The sequence below is a fragment of the Apostichopus japonicus genome, chromosome 15, assembly GCF_037975245.1.
Source record: "Apostichopus japonicus isolate 1M-3 chromosome 15, ASM3797524v1, whole genome shotgun sequence".
NCBI classification, from domain to species: domain Eukaryota; kingdom Metazoa; phylum Echinodermata; class Holothuroidea; order Aspidochirotida; family Stichopodidae; genus Apostichopus; species Apostichopus japonicus.
The window spans coordinates 24,709,597-24,736,164 of NC_092575.1; the positions used below are offsets into that span (position 1 = coordinate 24,709,597).

A 26,568-nucleotide genomic window follows, 5' to 3' on the forward strand; every position below is an offset into this window, starting at 1 on the left:
ATTGCACAAAGATTAATGAATTGTATAATTGCAAAACTCTTTAAGTTAAATGACAGGAATAAAAATTCAGTAAAGAAGTATTCTTTTTGATGTTGAACCTTAGTGAGTGCACTATAACAATGAGATAGGAATGAGTACGTAAACCTTTGAAAATAGAGCTTGAATTCAGAGTCTGCAACGGTGACTGTCTCAATAAACACTTAAATCAATCAAGCTTGGTGCAAGCACAGATTTCAGTTTGAACTTAATAGAAGATTATCCACAAACAGTACTTACAACAAGTTATTTTATCATGTCCTAACTGGTTAAACTCTTAATTCCTTGAGTACCTGAAAACTACCTACAAGATTTGACGTACGTACAACAAATGCAGTCACAGCAAATTGACATTCTTGAGAGAGAGGCATGTGCCTCAAAAGAGCTGGGATTTCTCGCTCTAAATATGTCATTCATAAAGCTGTAAGAGGGTTTTAAATTGGCCACTTATAAAACACAATTACTAAGTCAATGTGAAAACAAAATATAGCAAATTTTGCCTACGTGCAAAAAAATAAAATAAAGAGTGATTTTATGTGCAACTAAATGAGAACTCCCAAGAATAATGTTAGGCTTTCAGCTCTAATACTGAATACCAGCAAACTGTGACATGTGACAATGACAAGTGAAATTTAAATATAGGAGAGTAAAATTGTCAGTTTTGTCAATTAATAATCTAAATTTACATAAGAAGAGCAAACATACTCTTGTAAATTGCAGGTAACTTTATTCTGTAATTATTAACAATTTCCTAGATATGATTAACTAAGATCAAATAGTTAGATAAAATATTGTGAAACACTTAGGCCATTACTACTGCTTACAGCTGCTTGGGAATTGGATTGAAGTACTGACCCTGATATAAAATATAATTGACATTCGTTAATTTAAGCTAATAACCTCCAGGAATTTTTTTTTTGCCAACTCAGGAAAGAAAATTACCTACTTTAGATGAAATTTTTAACAAATCACAAGTCATGCTTCTATTATTTAACATCAAACATAACTTACAACCACTTAAACTGGACAATGTTAAAAATGTTCACAGAGCAGACCCTTAATTGTCACATTAATATATTAGTATAATGCATTGTACAAGCAAAGCAAATTTACTTTGCCTACCCTATGCCCCTGATCATTCAATATTTACAGAGAGTGGTATTAAGGCATTGCAGAGTACTGCATTGTGATTGCAAACCTATGCTAATACAACACCCTTCACTTTGTTCTGATATAAAGCTGTTTAAACTGAATGATATGCTGTATGGTGTCTATATATTATGCTTTTCACTTTGGAATGGCCAGTGTTTGGATCTTAGCATATTCATCCACTAAGCCTACAAAATGTTAATATGACTATATACTAAGGTCCCTAAGGTAACTGTTAATGATGAAAGAGTCATAGTATACAGCCCGCACACTAGACTTCATGATGTAGTAAGGAATGGTGGCCTAATCTCACCATCGGATAAATCCCCATAGTCCCATGAAGAGCGAGAGAGTTTTACTGTATCATGATTGCAAGTCCGCTCACACCATGAGGGGTTTATTGTGATCTCATTAGTAGCTTGCAATCCCTAGTGAAAAAAAAGGGCTTGTGAAGGATTTCTGATGACAATTATGAAAGAAACACAAAATAACCTCAGGGTACAATTAGAGAGAATAATCTTCCATATTACTCATATTGTATTATGTACAGGTACTGTCCAGAAGATTCTTCATAATTTACAAAATTTTAAAGTTGGTAGTAATTCTTTGTTTCTGTGTCTTAAATTAAAAATCTCGCTCTGGGATACTTTATTCCGGAAAAGTTGACCAATGTTAGTTGTTTACTTCATCGACATATCTGATTATAATCAAGCTTAACTAACCGTACAAAACTTTATCTCCTTTGTAGCAATTTTATAGTAAAATAGTAGTTATAGTAAGTTTTATTACAGTATGTTAAGCATATGAGGTATGTTTCAATGATTCTTTCACATTTGTTCACTGAATGTAAAGTGATGTTATTATTGCTTGTTAGAGATCTGTCTCATGGGATTTGACTCTATTTTCACTTACTTCTTTTGATTACTCATTTCAGCTTGAGATCATCTCCATCTTACTTCTCCATCATTTTCTAATTCCGTCTCCACATCCCATCCCCTCCTTACTCTATCCTCCACTCCTCCTTTACCCTACCCCCCACCCACCCTCCCTCTTTCTCAACCATTTATCTTACCCTACAATGTGTAACTAATGTATCAATGCATAAAACCAAAACTGACCTTCATCACACTCTCCAATCAGGTCAGCCTGAACAAGTTATTGAACAGCACAGGAAAAATCCATTAGAAAATTCCTTTGGTAAACTTAAATGGAAAAAATTCTGATGCTATAAATCCTGGTATATATATAGACCCTAGATTGCATCCTACTTTAATTTATTTTCATATACGGAATAACCTTTTACGACTAAAATAATTTGTTTTAGCTCGATTGGGTTTGATCGAGATTTATCTGTTACAAATAAAATTTGAAGTTACAGTATTCCATCATCTGGTATGATCTTATCTTGATTACGAGATTACAAATTACAACAATAAAAGTCCATTACTGATATTAAATATTCACGAATGAAATTGAATATGACCAAACGAAGAAAACTGGGGACAAAATAGAAAGTAAAAATTAGGTCAGCCAAAGAAACCAATCAATTAAGTAGCGACTGGTGAACGAACTTTATGTCGTAACATTGGGTCGCAGAGTTTGAAGTGAATTATTAAGGAGGCATGGATGTATCATAAAATGTGTGCTATGTCAACTCAAAATGTATGTCAGTGGTGGGTAAAATGTTTTATGTGAGACAAATAAATTAGTGCAAAGCTCATTTAAAGGAAGCTTTTAGTTTATGTTGGGTGTAGAGGTTACTCTTCTTAGTTCAAGAAATGCAATCACAAAAAAAGGGGGTATGGAGTGCAAGAGATAGAGAGACAGAAAAGGGAAAGAGAGGGAAAAAAGGAGCATCAAGTAGTAACATTCATTACCATGGGAGATAAAGTTTGCAAATATATATAGAGGACCTTGGTTCAATTGCAGGTTCAAACATGGTATTTAGTCACCTGCAAAAACAGGCAAAACATATATACTTTACATTTTACTTTTACATTTTACTTTTAGTTGCCAGTCAGGCAAAAAAACAAACAAAATAAAAACATGAAAACAACACCATGCAATATGATATGAATGAAGATAAAATGCTTAAAAATCTTTCAGACCTTTAGAATGGAACAAATTCAGGAGAGAATGGGTGACCTCTAAAGTGGCTCCATGAGAGAATGGGATTATACCAATTCTTGTAGGCAGCATACAGGTGAATTGAAATGCAAACATGGAGAGTATGACTAAGTACAGTAACAGAGAAGAAATGCCCACTATAAACATGATTAACAGGCAATTGAGGGGTGTAGCTAGGAGCCATGGTAAGAAGGGGATTTTAGTTATACCGCTGCATAACATTATTAGAAGAAGGAAGAAGAGGAAGAACTTCAGAGTAAATCCTATCTGGCATGTATTTTTGTTCTTGAAAATTGAAAATATGTCAGTAGTGAAGCAGTTCCAGGGCTTCATTTTCTGGATCCTCCACCAAGGTTTGTACCACCCTCGATGGCAAAAATATGAAATGGCAAAATATGAAATGGCAAAATATGTGGACTGCCGTATGAGCATCCCATGCTATAGAGTATTTAGGGAAGATTGCACCATGTATAGCTAAAATTGTTTCCATCAATAGTACATGAACTTGTAATACACAACATGTTTCTTATTTTTTACCACTGATCTATCATCTCCTATAAATGATTTGTATTAAAAAAAAGAACAATTGTCAAAACATTGTGAAATAAGTTGCCCAGATCGTTCTATGGATGAGGGACGGTAGTCACAATTCATTAGATTTATGTTGCAACCAATGACAATAAAGTTAGTAAAACAGGCACCAATTTTTAATTTTTTAAACACTTGAAACCGTTTGCCTCGGGATAATTGATTGCCGTTTCGCACCCCGCTCTAAACATTCATAAACAAAAGCGTTTAGCGGGCGATAAATCTGCCGCAGCGAGGTACAATGACAGCTGGTATTAAAGTGCTCGTCTTTTTGGCTTGTGTACGAATCAAAGTTTCTGATGATAATTTGTACACTACTGTTGTTGCTTTTTAAGGATCTTACACAAGGTATTGACAGTCATCAATCAAACAGAACTTGCAAGTTTTCTTTAATTTGTCAGACACTCTGGGACAGATACCAGGTTTTCCTGCGAAGCAAAACATTTGATGAAACTGAACATTGAAAGTGCTGCTCTGGGCAAGGAAGTACCTGTTGTTTAGGTTGCAAATTTCTTTTCAAGTTTCAAGTGATATGCATTTCCCAAACTAGAAATGTGTATGTAGAGCTGGTTGTACTGAATGTTAAATTGCTAATGGATTTCAAACAAGTTCAGCGCTGATGCATTAACATCTAGGGACTAGCCATCCGGTGGCTAGGATGTAGGCCACTGATCTGAACAACATAGCAGTTGATAGTTATTAATAGGACCTCCTACTGACATACCTAAAATAATAATATTATAAATATATGATCTAAGCACTTTGGGTGGTAGATTGAGAAGGGAGACCCATCACTGACTGGTGGGGCCCGGGCATAGAGGGCGCACAGTGTTAAAAGGATACAAGTTCACTCTAGAAACGATAGAGCAAGAATGCTGACGTTGTGAGGAGACAGGTAAGCCAGGAGCAAAGATAATAACACAGAGTGCAATAAGGCTTCTGTACTTATGCCTGACATAGCGCATAAAACACCCTGTTGGATAGAATGTACACAAATCTAACTCAAAGAATCCCAGCAGGTGATTTTAACAGGTCCCCTAGATTAAAAGTAAATTTACATTCAAATAAAATAAAAATAGGAAATGGAAATTAATAAATTGCTTTAGATAGATTTAATAATTTACTTGTTGACTGTGTTGCAATATGTTACAAAGCATTCTAAAATTGGAGCAATTTATCTAAAAACCATGGGAGCATACAGGAGTTTCGTGTATCTTTTTAATATATTTTTTTTCTTATTTATTTTCTTATTTTTAATACTACATTACTTAAATGGTTCCAAGAAAGATAATATAATTGGTTGCAGACCAGAATGCGAGCTTGATATTTAATCAATACATCACCACGCTACTGTACATTTATACAAAGAGAAAAAGAGGAATAAGAAATGAAATATTCTGTCTGACTTCGGTAGGAATTCAGTAAGAGTATTTTTGCCCTAATCACCTTAAACTGGGCATCTAGTTATCGACTATCGAGTATATAGAGAACAATGTCTGACACTTTTTGCAAGCCGAGTCGGTTGAAGAAAGGGATCTGGAAGCAACACAAAGTTGTGTGACATCATCAACTTAATTCGTAATTCTTGCATTGTTCTTTCAACTGTCAGGAGTTGGCAGTTTAATTTGTTCATCTCAGGTGGATGACCATTTTGCAATATATGGTGAATAATGCTAGAATTCTACTGTACTAGTAAACATAAAGACCTGTTTCCTATTTCCCTTTGATGTAAATAAAATTCCAAGCTAGAAGCATTCATTATTTTCATCTTCTTCTTCTTCTTCTTTTCTCCATCCAACAATCTCTGTCTAGACAACTTCCTCTGATTCCTTCTTAAGTATCGTAAGGATTTTTTCCCCCTTTTGCTCCCTTTTCTTCGCTTGTTTTTTCTTTTCTTTTCTTTGTTTTCTAATAAACAATAGCAAGGTTTCTGTGACGCACAGACTGAAGCTAAGAATATATCTGATAATTTCCTGTTTACACGGTAAGCAACAAAAGAAAAGATTACAAGATACTGTCCATGTGAGCTAATTAGCAGGGATAGATCAATTAAATCAGAAAAACTAATGAATAATCAGGAGGGTTATTTTCAATCGCTTATGTCATCGTTAGTTTTCACTGAATGGCAAAATAATTAAGGAGTGGTTCTGATATTTTTGCATGACGCACGTGTATGTAACAGCTGGAGACTCGAGATTATGACCAGTTGTTAAAACGATTAAATTAACGATGAGCCAAGTTACCTTTTAGAATGATATCACAGCATAAAAGGGACAATTCTGACATTTCTTAAATTGTGAGATTCCACATTTAAATACTTGGCAACTATGGTCCAATGTAGCAAGGCATTACTATAATAATCAAAGTGTAGGCTACTTATAAATTGAGTACAATCAAGATAAATATGAGAGGGGTATTTTTGGGCCAGGTCTTGTTGTTTGGTTGCTTGAAAGCATATATTTGATTGGCTGAAAAAATGTAGCAGAGTAGATTGATCAATATTGTTCACTGTAGGAGAGATGTATAGGTTCGATAAATAGAACACCACCTTTGGGCCAGTAAACCTCCTCTTTGCATTGGTGGATCATAGGCCTGCCATCATTTTCGTTATATTTTCTATAATGTTAATTGTCTAGCTCTACACATTTAAGAATGAACCAAACACTTTAATATTTGTTCACATAAATTTACAAAACACTTGTTTATATCCAGAGTGAATTCAAGTGCAGGTGGAAAATATCTCTGTGATTTTAGTAACATGAACACGCCTTTAAGTTTAGCGTTGATCATTAACAATTCGAAACAAAATTCAAACAAAAGGGAAAAGGCTATGCATATATATTCTTTCATCGTCTTTCGGAACTTTAAATCAAATTGGTAATTAGCTTTCTTTAGAAACTTGGTAGGAGGATGTACTGCTTGATGCTCATTAGCTGACTAATTATGTTACTGTTAGTTGTTCTCTGGAACTAGCTGTCCAAAATCTGGACCTCTGGATGGAAAATTGTTGATCATTAATAATTCAAACAAAACTCAAACAAAAGGCTATGCATATATCCTACCATCGTCTTTCGGAACTTTAAATCAAATGGGTAATTATCTTTCTTGATTCTTGAAACTAGTTTGCAGGATGTACTGTTAGTTTGATGCTCATTAGCTGGCTAATTATGTTACTGTTAGTTGTTCTCTGGAACTAGCTGTCCAAAATCTGGACCTCTGGATGGAAAATTGTTGATCATTAACAATTCAAACAAAACTCAAACAAAAGGCTATGCATATATCCTACCATCGTCTTTCGGAACTTTAAATCAAATGAGTAATTATCTTTCTTGAAACTAGTTTGCAGGATGTACTGTTAGTTTGATGCTCATTAGCTGGCTAATTATGTTACTGTTAGTTGTTCTCTGGAACTAGCTGTCCAAAATCTGGACCTCTGGATGGAAAATTGTTGATCATTAACAATTCAAACAAAACTCAAACAAAAGGCTATGCATATATCCTACCATCGTCTTTAGGAACTTTAAATCCAATGGGTAATTATCTTTCTTGAAACTAGTTTGCAGGATGTACTGTTAGTTTGATGCTCATTAGCTGGCTAATTATATTATTGTTATTTGTTCTCTGGAACTACCTGTAGCTGCCCAAAATCTGGACCTCTGGATGGAAAATTGTTCTAGTCATTGACAAAATGTCTGTTTGCACATTTTTATACTAGCCACGAGAAAAAGCAGATTTGTAATTTATACCCAGGTGACTTAATTACTGGCATTGCGTGCATGCTTGCGTGCCTGCCAGTAATGACAAAGCCCTTCGTGACAGCTTTTAATCATTGTTAGCGATCAGCTTACAAAGGCTTAAGGTGTTGGTGGCAAAACAAATATCTACTTCCTTATAATCAGACATTTCTTGTGTGTCTGAATATTTCAAAAGCCAGAAAAAGTGACAGATTACAGTACACCAAGCGCTAAGTGTAATGAGCATCAACAAACTATATACACATCATTCTTGATGGACTCATTTTCTTGTCACTTTTTTTTCACTGTCTTCCTTCAGTATAGAAGCCTGCTGTGGAAACCTTCAAAAAGACGATTATTCATGAATATGTGCATCCGACATGAGAAAACACACCCTTTTCTTATTCCATTTATCATATATCCTTTTTCTTTAAATATTGATATAATTACTAAAAGATATCATCATTACCTAAATTAGGATTTTAGTCAGTGCTATACTTTAGATCCAAATCAGTGTCTGCTCAAGGAATCGATTCAATTAATATTTGGCCAGAGTAGAGCAATTTTTCCCATTTACTGATTTTTTTTGCATTGATAGGGTGGTTGACCTTTAGTACAAGAATTATTTTCCAGCTAGACCCGAGCCCCCTCGAACCGTTGAAACTTCAAATCAAGGAGTCTCTGGTGCATGACTGCATGCAAGTTTATCTCATCAAACTGAAATGTCCAACAGCTACATCTCGGCAGTTGTCCAGAAAGTCACATGTTATGTCGCTTTTGCTAAAAACCAAGTATGGCTGAACAATGGGAGCCATCACTTAAACAGGAATCGTTGAGACTAATTTATATCAAGCACTGGGTGACCAACTAGACATGAACTGAAATTGCTATGTGTTTGAAAGTTTGATAAGGCTGTGCACAATGGGTCTCTAGAGGTACTGTGTACTGGTTACAACTACAAATATGGTGCAATACCTCATTTTGACACATTTTTTTGGCAATTTCAATATTTTACCAGCTCTATACAGCAAGAAAAGCCTCGAAGTGACAGTAAGCAGGTGTAACAAACTCTTATTTTTCACAAAATAAAATATTTGTGTAAATTTGCAAAGCTACGGTAGTTCCAAACTATCACCGTCCAGTAACTTGTGATACATGTTCTAGCTTACTAAGTTATTGTCAATTCTACCGTCAGTTGTTTGCGTTCAACGTAGACCCAAATTATATTACTTGGCACGTTTGCATTCTAAGATGAATAGTAAACTATAAATATAAAGTTCTCATTTTGAGGACCAAAGGGAATTCCAGGATGGAAATATCGAATATGCTCACAATTTCAAAACTTTTGGCATCCAAGAAATGTATTAAACAATAACAATTAACTAATGGTTACATTTTCCTTGACCTAATTTTGTGGCCAATTTTGTTCATCGTAAATAATATAACATTACAGTGATAACTGGTATAATACAATCAAACAAAATTTCCACGAGTGCAGTACCGTGCAGTACAAGTTCTTTTTACCGTTTTCTTTGAGGGAAGGGGGGAGTGGCTTTAGTACTGTAGCTCTGAAGGTATCAGAAATGCTAATTGGTCATGTATAAATGTACATGTAGGTGTGCAATGCATGTATGCTATTGTTTAAAGAGCTAATTTTGTTCACCACGTACCAACTGAGGGGAATACGCATATCATGTCACTCATAAAATATCTAGGTCAGCATTCTTCACATACGTATGTATATACAGCAAGCAGCATTGATCAAATGAGAAAAAAAAGGCCTGTAGTCTTAATGTACAGTAATCTATCATTGCTATTAGCTACTTTCCAGGGTAAAAATCTCAAATTCAATAATGAAATTCACTCATTCAGAAAACGACCTGCAACGATAATGCTCCGGGTACTGAACAAACAAATCACTATATGAGGCAGAGAAAGAGGGGGTCTTCAAAAATTATCTTCTTCCAAGGACTGGGAAAAGGGGTTGGATTTTATCCTAAAAATGTAATGAGTTTTAAAACTGTGAGATGGAATCTCTTGTGAAAATAATAGCCTCTGGTAAAACAGATCATAAAGGTTATTATATTCCAATTTGCAGACAGTATCTACAGGTTTGAATAAAGTTAGAAATATTGAACGGCCTGTCATTTCTCCTGGAGTTTTATCCGTAAGAAATTAGCACAAATAACAAATATTTACCTCTTTCTGTGTTACGTGGGATAGAGATTTCAAAGGACTGCTTTTTTGAGAAAATTGAAAATGCACGAGACAGTGTAATTTTATGAGTTAACAATATTAAATGAGAAAATGCTGTTTTAAATTTGATGGAATTTTCTTTGCTGTTACACTACCTGTGGCTGAAGTTGAATCATATGAAAACATAATTAGAGAAACTTCATGTACTTGCCACTTGATCTCTCTAAGTAATAATTCATACATTTCTGTTAAAGCACCAAATTGTTTGGTACTGCAGCAACTTACAAATATTCTCCAAATATCCAGTTTAAGGTTGTTAATGATCAAACTAAAACATCCTACCAGAGTTTCAAGGCTTTCTTTTTTTTTTTCCTTAAATTTCTTTGGTAAAAATTTCTTTGTTACAATTAGGTATCACATGAAACTGGTGTGAGATTTCTGGTTTCAAGGATTGCCAGGTACTGTGGACTGTCAACCCTATCCTCTTAGGCGTAGGAAGCAGGGGGGGGCTGGGGGGATGCAGCCCCCCAACCAAAGTTTTTTGTGAAAATTCGGGCAATACGCTGAGAATTTTTCGGTCACCTACTGAAAGAATCATAATTTGCAGTGTGTTTTTCCAATATTTTGGTGAAAATTTGGCAATATGCTGAAAATTTTTTGGGCACCTACTGAAAGGAGAATTATTTGCAATGTGTTTTTCCAGTTTTTTTTGGTGAAAATTCGGGCAATATGCTGAGGAGTTTTCGGGCACCTACTGAAAGAAGAAGAATTTGCAATGTGTTTTGCAATGGTTAAACTTATATTATTATTATCATTATTGTTGTAACGACTTCCCCAATAATTATAACCAATATGGAAGGGTAATAACACGGAAAATGATTGTATGTTATAGGCATGTGATGTAATAACCGATGAATGCCTATATGATAAGCAGATTATTTTTCGGGCAAGTCGTTACAGCCCCCCAAATCAAATTCCTACGCCTATGCCTATCCTACAACTGGTTAATAACAAGGGATCTCAACCTAAAAGCTCAGTTGTCAGAGCACAGGAGTTTATTCCTGTGGTCACTGTACAAATTCTATTTTGGATGCTCTTTCCCTATAGATTTCTAAATTTAAATCCTTTTAGAGATTTTGTCTTTGTCCCCTTTCATCCTCTTTTCTAAGCTTACAACCCTCTCACTATCAGTTTGCTCCTCTTGTCTACTAAAAATGAGCAGATAATACAGATAACACCTCTCAGTATTCTAGAGGCATTGTTTGTATTTTAAAAGGCTTGTAAGTAAGTAAGTAGTCAATAAAGTATGCAGGCATTTTAAATTAAATTTGTGGGCCTATACAGTGTTTTCTGTGTGTGTGTTTTCTTGTTGAGTTTTAGTGTTTGGGTTTATTTGTAAACATTAAGCAGTATGATTAACATGTTGAGGTGCACTCTGAAATTTAATGGCTTTACTGAGCAGCTTGGTTATAAGAAGCTATGTTGAAAGTTTGAAACCTGGGGCCTTTTATACAAGATTTCCAACACTAAAGATCTACTCTTGAATGGAAATGCTCAATAAACCGACCATCACCCTGGTGTTATAAAGATGGAGATGTTTGTAATGAATAATTCCCTAAATAAATAAACCACTGAAAACAGACAGTCATACAGACAGGGACACAGACAGAAAGACACAGAAGCCTATGACCTTCGACCTTTCTCAAAGCAATATAGACATGCAACAAGGCGGCTGCAGAGAAACAAAAAAATAGCTACAAACTTCTATAGATACAGTAGTCTACCTAAAATATGCCTATAAAATACCGCCCTCACTCTTCAATCTACCTTCAGCCCTATGTTGCTGTGGAGACAAGTATAAGTAAAAACTAACACTTTATTTAGCAATAAGAACAGGCAATACTTAAGCTAAGCTCACCCCCGGCATGATGACCCTCTCAATATCCTTCTTGATCTCCTCCCAGCTTTCAGCTTTTTGTGGCGCTTCGTGTGGGATTAACTTCTGAAGGTACCCAGGCTCAACCTGAGCCAATGGAGGGCGCTGTTCAATCGTGTCCACGTAGTCACAAATGTAATCCACCATATCTTTACCCACTACGCGAAACTCTTTGGAGGTTGCCATGTTTTCTTCTTCCTGTTCTTCTTTGTTGAATATAATAATCTCAAATTCTGAAAGAAAAAAAATTGTTTTAAGGTAAAAGTTATGATGCTAATTACTGGCAGCTGGTTGGCATGCATAATTTTTTTTTTCTTTTTCATACTTAGATGCTGTAAAATAGTTGACACTGAGAGTCTGAGACTGTAGTATATGAACTGCCTGTACCATCCATTTAGTTTTCAATATCGAGTACTGTACTAAAGATATTTAGAGCATGAATTGTACTTCAGTTTGATTGGTATGATGAATGTTACATGAAACGGTACTTCATCTCGTCGTAAAGAGCAATGACACCCACTCGGTTCTCATTAGAGTAACTATAACCAAGAACATTAATTCAGTGCAATATGAATACAACATGAAGAAGTAGTTCTCCTGGGTTAAGAGCATATCACTCAATGAAAACAAGCTTGAATTACACAGTCATATATGTCAAATAAAACTAGGACTAGATATTGCTTAAGATGAAAGTATTGCATGTGAAGAGTGATAGTTAACATTTCTTTTGAAAGTAACAGCTTCTTTTGAGCTTCAATATAGCTGTTGTCTGCAGACACTGTTGCAAAAATTTCAATATATATATATTTAATAGCAAAATAAATCAATTGTGCAAGTTTATCTACAGTTTATATGTATGTGTGTGTGTGTGTGTGTGTGTTCTGTGCATTAAAATGACAAACAAATTTTACCATCAAATTTAGGTTAAATGATAGAAAGCATTAATTGTGGTGCAACAGTCCTTCATGTATCTACATTTCAAACCCTGAACTAGAATGTTTGTTGTGATTCAGAGCTTATTCAAGGAGGAGAGTAAAAGTGAAGAAAAATGTCCCTTTATATTTTTTTCTACTCCACCCGTCAAACCCTTCCCTTCCCTCACTCCTCCCCCATCTCCCAAAAGATGTTTTCTCTACACTTTATTTCTTTCCACCAAGTTCAAAGGAAGAAGCTTGCACTGTATATATGCTACACATAATGAAAGAACCCTACAAAACATAAAGGAATGTGGTACTATCTAGTCCATGTGCACATACAGTATGTAGGCGAAGAGTGAAGGGGTCCTGCATGTAACCTACAATATATTTGTAGGCTATGAAATGGATTCCTGCATGTGTTGTACAGGAATGTCTAGTTAGTAATAATCCTGCTTATGTCTATTTAGTAATAGTAATGCATATATATGTTTGTACATATGAAGGCTAAAGCGGAAAGGTCCTGCATGTAGCCTGCATGTATATTTTTAGGCTATAAAAAGGATTCCTGCATGTACATGCACATAACACGTTTGACATTCATGCAGTATATATGCTATGGAATCTTCCATCCTGTATGCATGCATTCATGCTATATATAACAGTTCGTACAAGTGTTATATGGAAAATATATTTATAGTATGTACTGTATAAAGGAGGACATATCAATTCCGTTTCACATGCAGTTCAATGAGCTGAAGTGAGAGAAACATCTTCAGCTTCCTGTGGCTTCTTCAACTTCAGCTTCCTATTTCACTACTTAAAGACTGTCTTTGGTTTTTTTAAGCTTGAAACAGAAAACGATGTGCTAAATTTTTATGTTTGTAATGAAGCCCTTGCAAACATTCTGTAGTCTTTCAAAGAACACACTATGCAACATAACGAAGAAGCCCTTGCAAAAATTCTGTAGTCTTTCCTAAGGGACATTAAATAATTTGTCTCGGCTTCTTTTTCTTTCATTTTTCCATTTCTTCATCATTTCCTTCAAACATGGGAATATTACTTCAAACTTAGTTAGCTATATGATCACTTCATTTTGCATACATATGTAACATACAAAATATCTCTCCTGGTACTTAAATTATTAAATTATAGTGAATTTCATCCCAGTTCAGAACGGACTGACAGATTTGCTTACGACTAATGTAATTTTACCTGTAGGCCTAGCGATTAGCTCATGTTACCTAACTGTATGAGTGATGATGAAATTCCGTCTCCTATGCAGTAATCTTATACGCAATATATGTGTTTCCTTGCATACATACTGTGATCATGTACCCAGTGACTGAAATTCAGATACGGTGAAATTTTGTTGAAAGAATTGAAAATATATACGGAAACAGGCAAAAAGAAGGGAGAGGAACTGTATAATCTGTGTCTGGGGCAGCTTGTAAGGCAGAGACTCTAAATCTGAATTCGCAACGTTTTTTTGTTCGAAGCAAATTATTTATGAGATGAGAAATTATCTAAGTATGAGACTTGACATAGGAGCTTGTCAACATAATGAACGTAAATTCGATCATAAACATAATTCTCAACGTATAAAGAGAATTTCTTGCATCTTCCAAGGCATATGCTGTACGTATACACAGTAAACAAAGATCAAGTCAGAATATGGCTTCTGACACAAATATTTATAAATTCATGAGAATAATGAATAATTAACAACTTGATCAGAATATCGTCAAGAAAGATAACTTTCTTCTTTGCATTATTTTCTGTTTCCATATTTTATACGCAGATTGATAATTGGCTGTGAATTACATCTAGTTTGTACAGTTTCCCAAACTCAAAGATGTTATTGGAAATTGGAGAGTCATATTGTTGTAGGTAATACTGTGACATCTTGTTTCAATTAAAAAGCGTATATAGGTTAATTAATCCAGCTGGTTGTATTTTTTTAGATTTTACCTCCAATTTTCTGGCAATTTTACCAGATCAAATGACATAATAAATACTAAGATAAATACGTTAAATTTTGTACTTTAAAAATCAAGTAATAATTGCTATATATCTGATTCAATTTTGAACTACATCACCCAGCAAGTATTTTTGATATATTGGTATAGTAAAGTATTTATCATACAAGAATATGTATTAGAAATTTATACAAACAGTTTCTGTTATATAAATTTAATAATGGAAAAGTTCTTTTTTTTCCCCCAGTCAATTTCCCACTGTTCATATATATATTAAATATAATTGCAAATGAAATTTTACACTAAATTTAAGGTTACGAAGTATATTGCTTTATGCTGTTGGTCCTGTATTGAAAGAGCATAAAATATCAAGAGTATATATAGATATGTATAACAATTTTTATTCAGTTTATTCAACCCGTTTTGTCAGGGCTCTTATTAAAACTTTTATACTAGCAATATGAACTTTTAAATTTAATATCAAATGATTTGGCATTTAAATGTGCATGAACTGTAAGCAAATTTTCCAACAACTACAGTAAATTTCATACATTACATTAAACATTGTTATAAATGAATACAAATCAAATCTCATCTTTTTGAGCTACATTAAGCAAGCTTGCTCACCAGACACAAAAATTTAGTTTATTTTCAATTAAAGCAAAGGGCATTGAGCTTTCAAGTTATTTCAGGGTTTTTCTGTGAGTTTTTGAGGCATGATTATTTATTTTTATGGAATCATTACGCTCACATAATTCATTGTGGATTTATCAAGATTGGGAGCCACTCTGAGCATTAAAACGTGGAATAAGCCGATATCGTGATGCAATTCCCCAGCCGTTAGACAGTCAATATTTTTATTGTATTATATTATACGGCCAAATAGTCTCTTTGCAAGGCCAGGGAAACCGTCAATTGATTCTACTGCCACCTGAGACCAAAGATAAACTGCTCCATTTCGGGAAGAATGATGCTGCAGGCATCTATCTGTTACTCTAGGGACATCATCCTTAAACTAATCCTATCATGGTTTATGGACCACTCGAGAAAAGGATATTATTATGCAGAGAAGTGTTGAGTCAGAGCAATGCCAGCAAAAGCAGTGTACGTCATATCTCCATCTATATATATGCAACGTAGCTGGGGTTAGAAAAACAGATCGCATGTAGTTTCGCCTAGCATTATGCGATGTAATATTCCAGGAACAAACTTCACACATGTATGACTATATGCATACAACTATTTCTGATTTTTGCCAGAACCAAAATTTCTTCAAGGTGTCCTAGTAAAGATTAAGATATTTTCCGAAGTAATAACAAAAAAACAATTAAAGGCAAATTGTCAAAATATTTGTCGAAATTTATAAAGCTCCGATAGGCTAAAAGTTGTACAAAGTGGAAGAGAACTTTTTAACATTTGAAGGTAAAGATCAAAGAATAATAATAATAAACTTTTCAGAGTGTGGGGAGAAGTGAGGAATCGAAACGTTTAGATATACTGTACAGCTATTACTCTCATGTACACTGGGTACTTACAGGTCATCAGTATTGGCCCCATGTCACATGTGTTAAATTTCTAAAACAAAGTTCAAGAGTGCTTGCATGAGGAACATTCCATCCATTAGACAAGTAAATATCTCAGTGCAAGGTAGAATAACATTTAAAGTTTGAGCATGAGCGACCATTATTACAATTCTTGGCATAGTTAGAGTTCATTAACGATCTTTAAGGAGACAAACCAATGAATATTCGCAGTGGCGGAGCTAGGGGTATTGGTCAGGGGGGTCGAGAATGGTCTGTGGGGCGCTTTCCACACTATCTAAGCGGAGCGCCACCAAAGGTTGGTACGGAGGGTACAGAATTTTTTGGAGTAAAGATACTCCCTAGATTGCCAGAAATTACCCTTTCCAGCCTTGCTAAATTGCAGATAAATGAAGAATAAATAGATGTCATTGCCAACAAAATGTGACAAATGTCAACTTAGGTAGATGAGAGCGCAATGTAAATGTCAATAACTACGAATAAGTAAAAAGTGGCAAAAAGCTGAAAAGGGCGCCAGCAGTCCATTTGAGTCCGTCAGGGGGGGCATCTGACTGTATGGACGCTCCGCCAATGAATATTCGTGCCTCAAATGTGATCCAAATATAATTCAAGGTACTTAAAGCTGTCAATGTATTGGTCTCTGACCCTACAAGGTCATGTTGCTCCCTTCCTCACCCATCCTTTCCCTCTCTCCTTCCCAACTCTCAAACATTCGTTGTTGAAGACATAGATATCACTTAAAATTGAGAAACAATTTTTGACATGAACCATGTGACACAGGAGGGGAATTACATGATCCCCCTTTTCCCCTCTCTGCCGAAATATTCAACACTAACAATTTACTATTACACAATTTGATCAAAACAATGTAGCCTACACAGTGGTAATATCAAGTTTGTTGTCAGCTTTATGCACAGGACACCTTAAGTTCTCAGTTTTCTTATGTACAGAAGCACTATTTGGGCTGATCAACCTATAATCAATTGCTTCCTGCAACCCCCCTCCTCCCTCTTCCATACCCCTACCCGATCACACCTAGATCCATCACTGCCATCTTGTCCAAATGGTCATATACACATATAGGGAGCATATATACATTGTTAAAAGAAATCTGATTTTAGTTCATGCTAGAAATTTTAATAATGGTCACCTTTCTTCCTTCACAAAAACCTTTTTTTCAGCACTGATAATTGTATTTTTTATTTTTAAAACTCCTCAATGCCATATACCTGTAATAGTTGCTAACCATTTCCACACAGGTTTAGTTTACAAACATGCGGTCAACCCTTTTGGAATGGGTGCTCTGTTCAAGCCATTTGAACGATGACAGCCTTTTGTTCATTATGAAAACAGAGGTTAGACAATATATGTCTGGATAACTTTGGACTTTGTTATTTGTAGATGTTATTTTCTAAAGGGGAGCACTGCACTACCTTGCATACCTTCTGCTAGCATTTCTGCTGGCATGGAAGGATATCTAGTCAACAGGCTGAACAGTGTCTGACTGGTCAGAATTCACAAGATATACATAGTACTACACTACAGGTGCTAACAGAATGGAGACTGCATGGTCATTATGTCTGTTACAAATGGAATGATTGGGCTATGGTAGTTTTAAGTCCAGGTCTTTGGGTGTAACGTAGTCATACTAAATTTACACACACATGAAAGCAATTTACTGAATCTGAAAAGAGAGAACTATGCAGTGTGAAACATGGAAAATAATGAATAATGAAAAGTTATCAAACTTACCTATCAATTTTTTTTTTTCAAATGAGAAACAAATTTCACTGACATTACTGATGAACACACTGCACTTGTATAGCTAATGGGTTATCTGTAGGTGGGATATATTTATGGGTGGGATATTTGTGGGATAAGTCACAATATGCAAGTAGGGAGTGGGTTAATTGGGATTCCGTGGAGGTTAGGGGTTGGGATTTTTGTGTTCCACGTCTTTACAAAAAGAAAAAGGAATAATTAATTTTTTATTGCAAAAACAAAATTAAGCTCTGCCACCACACCACACCCCCCTCCCCCCTTTTTTTATCCTCCAACCACACCTAAGCTAACAACTGTGCAGTTTGAAAACCCAGTCTCGAAATCAACAGTCACATGAATTAATGATAGAATATCTAAAAAAAAATTAATTAATTCAGACTCTAGTATGGATACAAAACTGTGGCAATGCAGTTTGTTATATATAGTACATCTCCATGACCACTCTGTTATTTTCATCCATGCAAATATTTTATCATTGCTGTAAAGTACTCGGTTGTATCCTTCGCAGAGCTTTCAAAATTAAATTTGATGTTCATAGCAAAAACAAACAGCTTGTGCAACTAAGGTAAAAGATGGGAAATTCAATTAAATTATTATTTTCCTTTTCTTGAAAGATGAACCTACAGGCTTAATATGATCTGAGTATCACACAAGGCAGACATAAATTAATTAACAGAGACTTGTTTTTCTTCCAGCGGATGATCAAGTTAAATCTTCCTTCTTGTATTATGAGAACCTTCATAAAGTTAATTCAGAACACATATGCATAAACAACATTTCAAAATTTGGTCCTTCTTTAACCTAAACTCCCTAACATGAAATAAGAAACTGTTAAAAACTATGCTTTCAGTGGAAAACTAAATTTAAACCGAACAATTAAGTGACCTCTTGAATGTATTATCAGCATAGGCATTTAGTAGATGTTGACAAATTTATATTCTGTACCAACATTTTATATTTGATGCAAGCTTTACCCTCCTCTCCCATGACATTGGTAGCTATACTCAAGATAAGTTAATATGCAAAAGAAATTAACAAATTTTGAAAAAGTGTTCAAAACCATTTTGAGAAGAATCCATTTTTTATTGTATCATGAGGTAAGGAGGCTTAGATTTAAATTACAGTAATACTATCAACTCCATTGTTTTAAAATAGTACATTTGTTTAGTATATGAGTATTCATTTTAAGATGTGTAATATCAAAAAAAGGCCATTGGTCAGAAATTTACTTTATATACATCCATGTCTGTCGGTTAATTGTTTATTAATCTAAATGTTTTCCAGTTGCACAATGTAAGGCATATACTGATTAGCATATATCTTTCAAAGAGTTCACAAACACAAACTGGATAAATACATGCACACTTTATGCACAAAGGCTGACCTAGTCATACTCTAATACATTACTTAGCAAACTCATATGCCTAGGGTTGTTTATTATAACAGCAGGTGCATGTTTTTGATTGTATTCTCCAATCCATGCCCCCTGGTAATCCCAATCTATCCCCCCCCCTTCCCCTATCTTAACGTTTCACCATCCTGTTTTGTAGGCCATACACACAATTTTTTGTAGTGTGAAACAGTTATACGTACGTAGATGATACCGAAATACCCATCTTATGCTTAATTTTCTCAAGTTCTATCTGCACTGTCCCTCCCACCCCCTTACCATCCTTCCAGATCCAGATTGTGGCCAATTTGACTAGCCTAGGCTAAATTCATCTAGCCAACGTGTATAGTAAATTTGTAGCCAAGTCTAATCATTACTGCAATTGATTATATAGTTACCGTTTCTGATTATACTACAGGCTTATAGTTTTATCATAAGTCCATGTGAAGGCATACATCTTAATTGAACGTAAATGGTGGCCATCAAAGTACAAAAGTACAAGCCTGGGCCTAAAAGTAGGCCTTTAAATTCAAGCTAGCCATAATTGTTTGCAAACTGAGTAAGTTCAATAATGTACTTGTAGGCTATTCTGTTGACCAGTATCTATCCAAAACTACCATTAAACGAAACTTTTACTTAAATGCATCATGTACGAACATACCTTCTGTGAGAAATGAAACTACGAAACGATTCCAAAGGGTCTGAATTTTCTAACCTCAGTCAATAAAACAACTTTACCTACTAAACGGTAGTAGCTAAGCCTAACCATGCATTAATTGCTGGACAGTACTTTAATAACTAAACGAACGTGCACAAAACTGTAGTCTGCTACAATACCTATAGTGAATCAATGCAACTTCTCTTCCCTTCGTATCCCTTTACGTGAAGGACGAAACAAACAAAATATGTTGTGTCAGATAAAATCTAATAATAGACCGACAAATAAACATGGATTATGGACTGTAAAGATAAAAGGAACATACGATTAGGCATGTTTTGTTTATTTACCTGCTTTTTGCTTTACAGCACCAGTTTTTGCCAAACCAAGAGTTGTTGGACGTGCGGTCTTAATCGATACCGTTTCTATCTCGAGTATCCACTGAATCGTCAACCTCAACGTCAACGTGCAGGTAACCTGCCTCGTCTCCGATGATAACATTAATAACTGTATTCAAAAAGACCTTATTGGGTGAGATCAAAGCTTTTGTAAACTCCTTTCCCAAGTTCACGTTGGCTTCATAACACTCGGGTTTAAAAATCAAACGCAACTTGTAGGGTATAAAATTTGTCGGACGGTCTATTCAAATTTTTCTGGAAGAAATTTATCCGCAAGACTGCATATCAATTATATGATTAGCCCATTAGAAAATATTGTAGCTTTACCCTACTTTTTGTATCTATCTCTCTGTTCCTATCACGCTTTCTCCTTGGTTAGCCTAGTACTTGTTAAAGATGGGAAAATTAAAACTGTGATATTGAAAACCCCGACAGAGCGAACCTTTTTAACTGTTATTTTAGCAATTTTAACAACCAGGGAGAGATGCACGGTACGAAAACTGATGCAGTGTAACTGTCTAAATTCTTCCGACCTCCTCTACTGCTTCGCACTTCAGATAACAAAAGTATTTCTCCCGTTTTACTCTTCGGTTGGAGAATAAATAGAATACCAACTCAGACTAGCTCTCTCGTTCGCCTTACAAGCGAATAAACGATGTAGTTGGATGTATCATGTCTACAACATCGCGTGGCCGCGCTGTCAATTATCAAACGGTCGACCTAATTGCGAGATGTATATAGAGAGACGATTGTATTCATACGGAACAAATGCGATAAGCCTTGGTGGTATCTCATTAGGTGGTTCAACAGTCTGATTGACAGATATTATTGCACTTACGGACAATGCACGATCGATATTTAAATCGTAATTTTGTAGCGAATCGCCACAAATCACCACTTTTCTCTTCAAATGACCTCAAATAAAACGGTAAAGATATCATACAAATGTAGATACTAAATCTCCATATGATGTAGGCCTACCTGTAAATTTGAAATGAAGGTAATTATTATACCACCCGAATTATTGCATGGTATAATCACTACACCGATATTTTTATAGCAAGAAACGATGAATCAATTGTTACAGAGGTAAAGAAAAAAAGTTTAAAGTGTATATAAAGACCCAATCATTAGTCATGCCCATGATGCAAGAAAATATACGTATTCTTTCAATAAAGGAGAGGTGATATTTCTGTCATAACTTCGACCCATAACTAACGGTGTCAAAGAGAGAATTTTTACTGGTCTAGGAAGGATAAGCGAATATACGGTATATTTTTAAATCATATGCATATTAAAAATGCACACACAAAATACGAGGAATTTACATAGAAAAAAAGCTAGATGCTAGGACATTGAGAATAATTTCACATTAAAACTGGCTTCTATAAGATTTGTAATTCTATTTTTAAAACTCGATAATATACTTGGAATATAACTTTTTTTTTTTTATACAGTTAAAGGAAAATAGCTTATCGATACGTGACTTCATAGAGTACGTGGTCCGGGTTCATTAGCAACGTCTCTCGCAAGGATGGCTGGGGTGTGATAAGGAATCGGACCTTTTTCACCAAGGTTTCAGGCCGTCATAAATTTTGCTTTTTTGCATGTGTGTGATTAATATCACATTAAAAAGTGTCTGGTTACGAAATTATTGGAATGGTAAATAAAGGTTATATTCGTTATTATTATACGCGTCATGCCTGGATAGAAAAAAAAAACACTGAAAATTCCTATGCAGGTGATTAATTTCAATAATACCGTACTTTTAAATGAGATTTACTTGGAAAATTATTTGTTTGCGGATATGCAATTAAACAGGAAGGAAATCCGTCGCGTTTCTTAAATACTGTTGTAAGTGTGATGTTTATTAATTACACTCGGAATTGGGCCCGCATAAATTGCTACAAGCCCTTTGGCATTGAAACAGGCAAGGTACTTTGGCGCCTGGGATGACACTGGCATTTTTCGCGACCAATAGGAGGATCGGCGCCTTCGGCGTCTTGGATAAAGCGCAGCACCGGTTCCGGAACTTCCGAGTTACCGTCAGGCCAATCCTAACCCCTGAATTTGAGCAAACGAACTTATAACGCTTCGTTGGCAACATCAACGCAAATCTAACTAATATACAACGGCTTCATTGTGAGGTATATTATTGGGTTTGTCACAAGAGCTTTCGTCATTGAAATCACCCGAGGATAATGCGGACCAAATAGCTGTAATTTGCCTTTTTCTCCCACTTTTGGTCCCCACAATTAATCAAGTTTGAGGCCCAGCTATTACAAACAGAGGTACTTCTGACATTGATGCCATGGTACACTGTATATACAGATTCTCACATCAAGATATAGTGTTTTACGTCATAGAACCGTCGCTGAAACTGCACGGCGATGTCATTTTTGCGTGTATAAAGGTAATGTATGTATTCATCGAAATATGATGAGAAAAGCGTAACACCCCCTCTCCACAGGGTCACGGCTTTTTATAGTTACGAAAGTGAGCATACTTTATACTTTATCCCATATTTCCCCTGTCCCGTAATTGACCACCGGGATAGGTGCTGTACCCCTCCCCTTCCATCGAACACTACTCGGGCCCCTCTCTTTATGCATGCATATGCTGCCGTGGTTGGGGTCGAAACCAAACCGTAGTTGTAGAATAGGTACGGGGTCTTCAAAGTTCCATTGTATCTCTTCATGAAGAAGGCTATATAGCGGGCTACATGACGAACACCGCACTGTTGAACAGTTGCGCTATCATTCCCTATGTCCATGACGTGCTTGCTATTTACGTGGTATTGTGACGTAATTCATTATAATCATAATTACATATGTGTAAAAAGGTTGAACATATCCAATGCGATTTCTTCGTCCACCAACACAGTTTCATATATGTAATTGTATGGTACAAATTACAATCAATCCTATATAGGTTTATATTGTACATATTACAGCAATGCTTGGATTTCCCAGTATATTTCAAAACATTCAGTTGGTTACATTAACAACTGCATGAAGACTATCTCTCCGAAACATGATCATGTCAGAAACATGTTAACGGACCGATAAAATATTGCTATTTGCCATGTTCGGAGTAATAACCCTCGTGTTTTTCGATGACAGCTGTCGTTTCATGAAAAGATTTGTACACGATTTAGCAAGTGAGATGAAGAAATATTGTCCGGGGATCTCAAAACTGTCTTATTAATCCTGACAAGCCACACGGTTACTTCAAGTATGGTCTGTTTTCCTTCTCTTTCTCGACAATTTTACTAAATACTACGGGTGTTACCAAGGAGTATTTATTCCATGAAAACTCCCGGGTATTACACACACAAAATCCAAACTGATCAACCATAACGAACATGCATACCTTCATACGCGTTTTTTCACAAAATGAACGTAAATTAGCAAAAAATTAAAGGGATATTCAAGTGGGGTTGATGTTGATTGCCAAATTAAAATGATGGTATTTTTTTGGCAGTTAAAGGTCCAAACTATATACATTCTCATAGCACTTCGATGGCAAAGATATAAACTTTTTAAATTTGGTGGTATTTTGTTAATGTTTTTGGCAACAACAGAGTGAATGATTTCATCATTGTAAATTCAGCTTAAATTGTTATTATTTTATAAATAATATTTAACTTACTTATTCACATACAAGGTAAAAATTACTAATTCTAAAACTTAATTAGAGATGTTATTATACAGAGAACCTTGACATTAAAGCAGCTATTTCAAATGCATCAAGTTTCAAGGATAAATCAACAAATCGATATATCATAGAAAAGTAAAACATTTTGAATATACATTTGTCATTATGACGTCACATGTCACGTACTGTGATCAATTTCAGCCTGGCAGAATCGAGGGCTTAACCTGTCAATATAAGTTCCATTCTATCGACCACAATATGAGTTAGGGACAAGCTATTGAGCTGGGGTTTTAAACTAACAGTGTGGACTATATTATTCAAGTTTTTTTCCATTTAATTGTCACATTATTTGCCACCGGAATATTCCTTTAATCGATTCATTTCATTCTAATAATGTCGTCGCCTATACACTTTAATATATTTCCCATCGTCCCTGCAACCTCAAGTGCCCCACCCCCCCCCCTGCGTCCTCCCACCACACACATCCCACATCACCACAACCTCTCTCTATTTCCAGTCTCTTGATAATTTGGATATATTTTTTGATTTGCCCAATGTCCTCAAAATTGCATTAAATATTAATAGTTATATTTGTCATGTATAGACACAATGGCTTTAATACAGGATAGACATAAATTCAGTTAACTGTCTATTGAAGTAATTACATAACCTTGCAATAGCGAGATGACGTCAGAAGAAGTGTATTGTATTTCAGTAACATAATTTAAGTCTTTGCTGAAGTTCAATATGAATTATAATATGAACATTAAAGGAGGTGTAGATGAGAACTAAAATAAGTCGTATTAATGTAATACAAAACAATCCGTAAGTATTGACTATAGTTAGTGTTACAAGGTTTTGTAAGTACAATTTTATGCAGTCACGATCAGGAGGTGATTTGAGGATTCCATCTTGCAACAATTTCAATATAAAACCATAAGAGGATGGTAATCAAAATTTCTCATATTCCAAAAAAGAGATGGTTGACATGAACTACTTTCTCTGTGTTTCTTTGAAACACCGCATGCATGTATCTGATCTAATTTACAAGTAATTATATGTCTTAAATATACTTATATAAGTGTCAGAGATTGTCATAAGTTGGCGAATGAGGACTAGAAAGTCGTAGGGTTGAAGAGAACTTGAACGATTTGTCGTTAACTTAATGAGAGAATACGTTCATGGTCTCAATAACAATAGTTCTTTTTTCCTTTCTTCTCTCGGGTTTCGTCCTCGAGTGCCCTGTTTTCAGTGTGATATGTTTTGGCCACTATTATTAGATCGACGGTCCGTGAACTATGGAACGCGGCCCAAAAGTGGATCACGAACAAAATTCGGTGGGTCGTGAGGGATTTTACAGACATTGGAAAATTGATTTACTTGCATTTTTTTTGGATCTTAGAATCGGGATGGACTAAGCTATGTAAGATTAAGATTAAATATGCTAACTGAATATCGATTAAGAGGGGCATGTGTCTGATGGGTCATTGGCCTAAACGTTTTGCGGTCCTCTGTATCAGTCTAATACAATGGATTAGCATTAAAAATGATAATGACTGTCAGAATAGGTCATGTTAGTCAATTTCATGTAAGGCAATTCCAAAGAATATGAAATATTTCAAAAAGTTAGTCCGAAACTTTTGAAAATAACCGCAACTTATATATTTCCTTATTTTATTTCACAATAATAATTTTAAACCAACAGGATAAAACTCAGAGTTAAAGTTTTCTTATACACAATTTTCTTTCTATCTCTTTTCTAGTTTTGTCTGCCATGATAAGTGTCTTTTTCTTCTTATTTTGCAAATCATTTGGTTCACCGGAAAAAATATAAATAAATATAAATAACCTATCATTACTGTTTTTCTACCGTACCGGATACTTCAACATATATGGTATGAATTGTTAAAATATCACACCAACTTCAACTTTATCTTTGTGACAGGGCGCCATTAACTACATTTATTAGAGGGCGCCCAAGTGAAATGTTAAAGGAGGAGAAAACACAATTATCATCATTACCTTTTCATGTAAGTTATTTTTAATGAACAATTCCACCCCACAAAATAACCATATTATGTCTTTGCTTTGAGAATATTATGTTTCAAGTGTTTCTTAAAGTTTTAGACTCCAGATTTGAGTAAGGCTTAAAAAATGTATTACAGATTACATTTAAGTTTTCTTTATTCTTTTTTATTTCTTATTTTGTAGATGTGGTATTTGCAAACGTTGTCGATAAAGTATCTTAACTTACCTATAACACTGGCATTTATGTCAACGGAAAATTGCTTACTTTACAACATGAAGATAAGAAAAGAAATACAAAAGAAACCAAGTAATATCCAAACATCCTTGTGGATACGTAGCACTTCACTATAAGTGGATAAAATACAGCCCATTGGCATGATATTTGAGCCATAACATATATCGCAAACGGAACAAGAGGTTTCTGAGCTGTTTGTAATGGAGTTATGCCAAGTATA

General features: G+C 35.1%; 1 protein-coding gene across 3 annotated transcripts in view; it reads right to left on the minus strand.

The window, feature by feature from the left end:
• The window catches only part of LOC139980848 (aromatic-L-amino-acid decarboxylase-like), a 72,247-nt gene extending 51,106 nt beyond the window's left edge, over positions 1 to 21,141 (minus strand). Inside the window, exons 1-2 of one of the 3 annotated variants that reach the window (XM_071992821.1) lie at positions 20,381 to 21,141; positions 11,749 to 11,999 (exon numbers count right to left, since the gene is read on the minus strand). In XM_071992821.1, coding sequence (XP_071848922.1) covers positions 11,749 to 11,999; positions 20,381 to 20,531 — 402 coding nt within the window. In that variant the 5' untranslated portion in view covers positions 20,532 to 21,141. The other 2 variants (XM_071992823.1, XM_071992822.1) reach the window with 2 other exon arrangements.
• Positions 21,142 to 26,568: the final 5,427 nt, after the last annotated feature.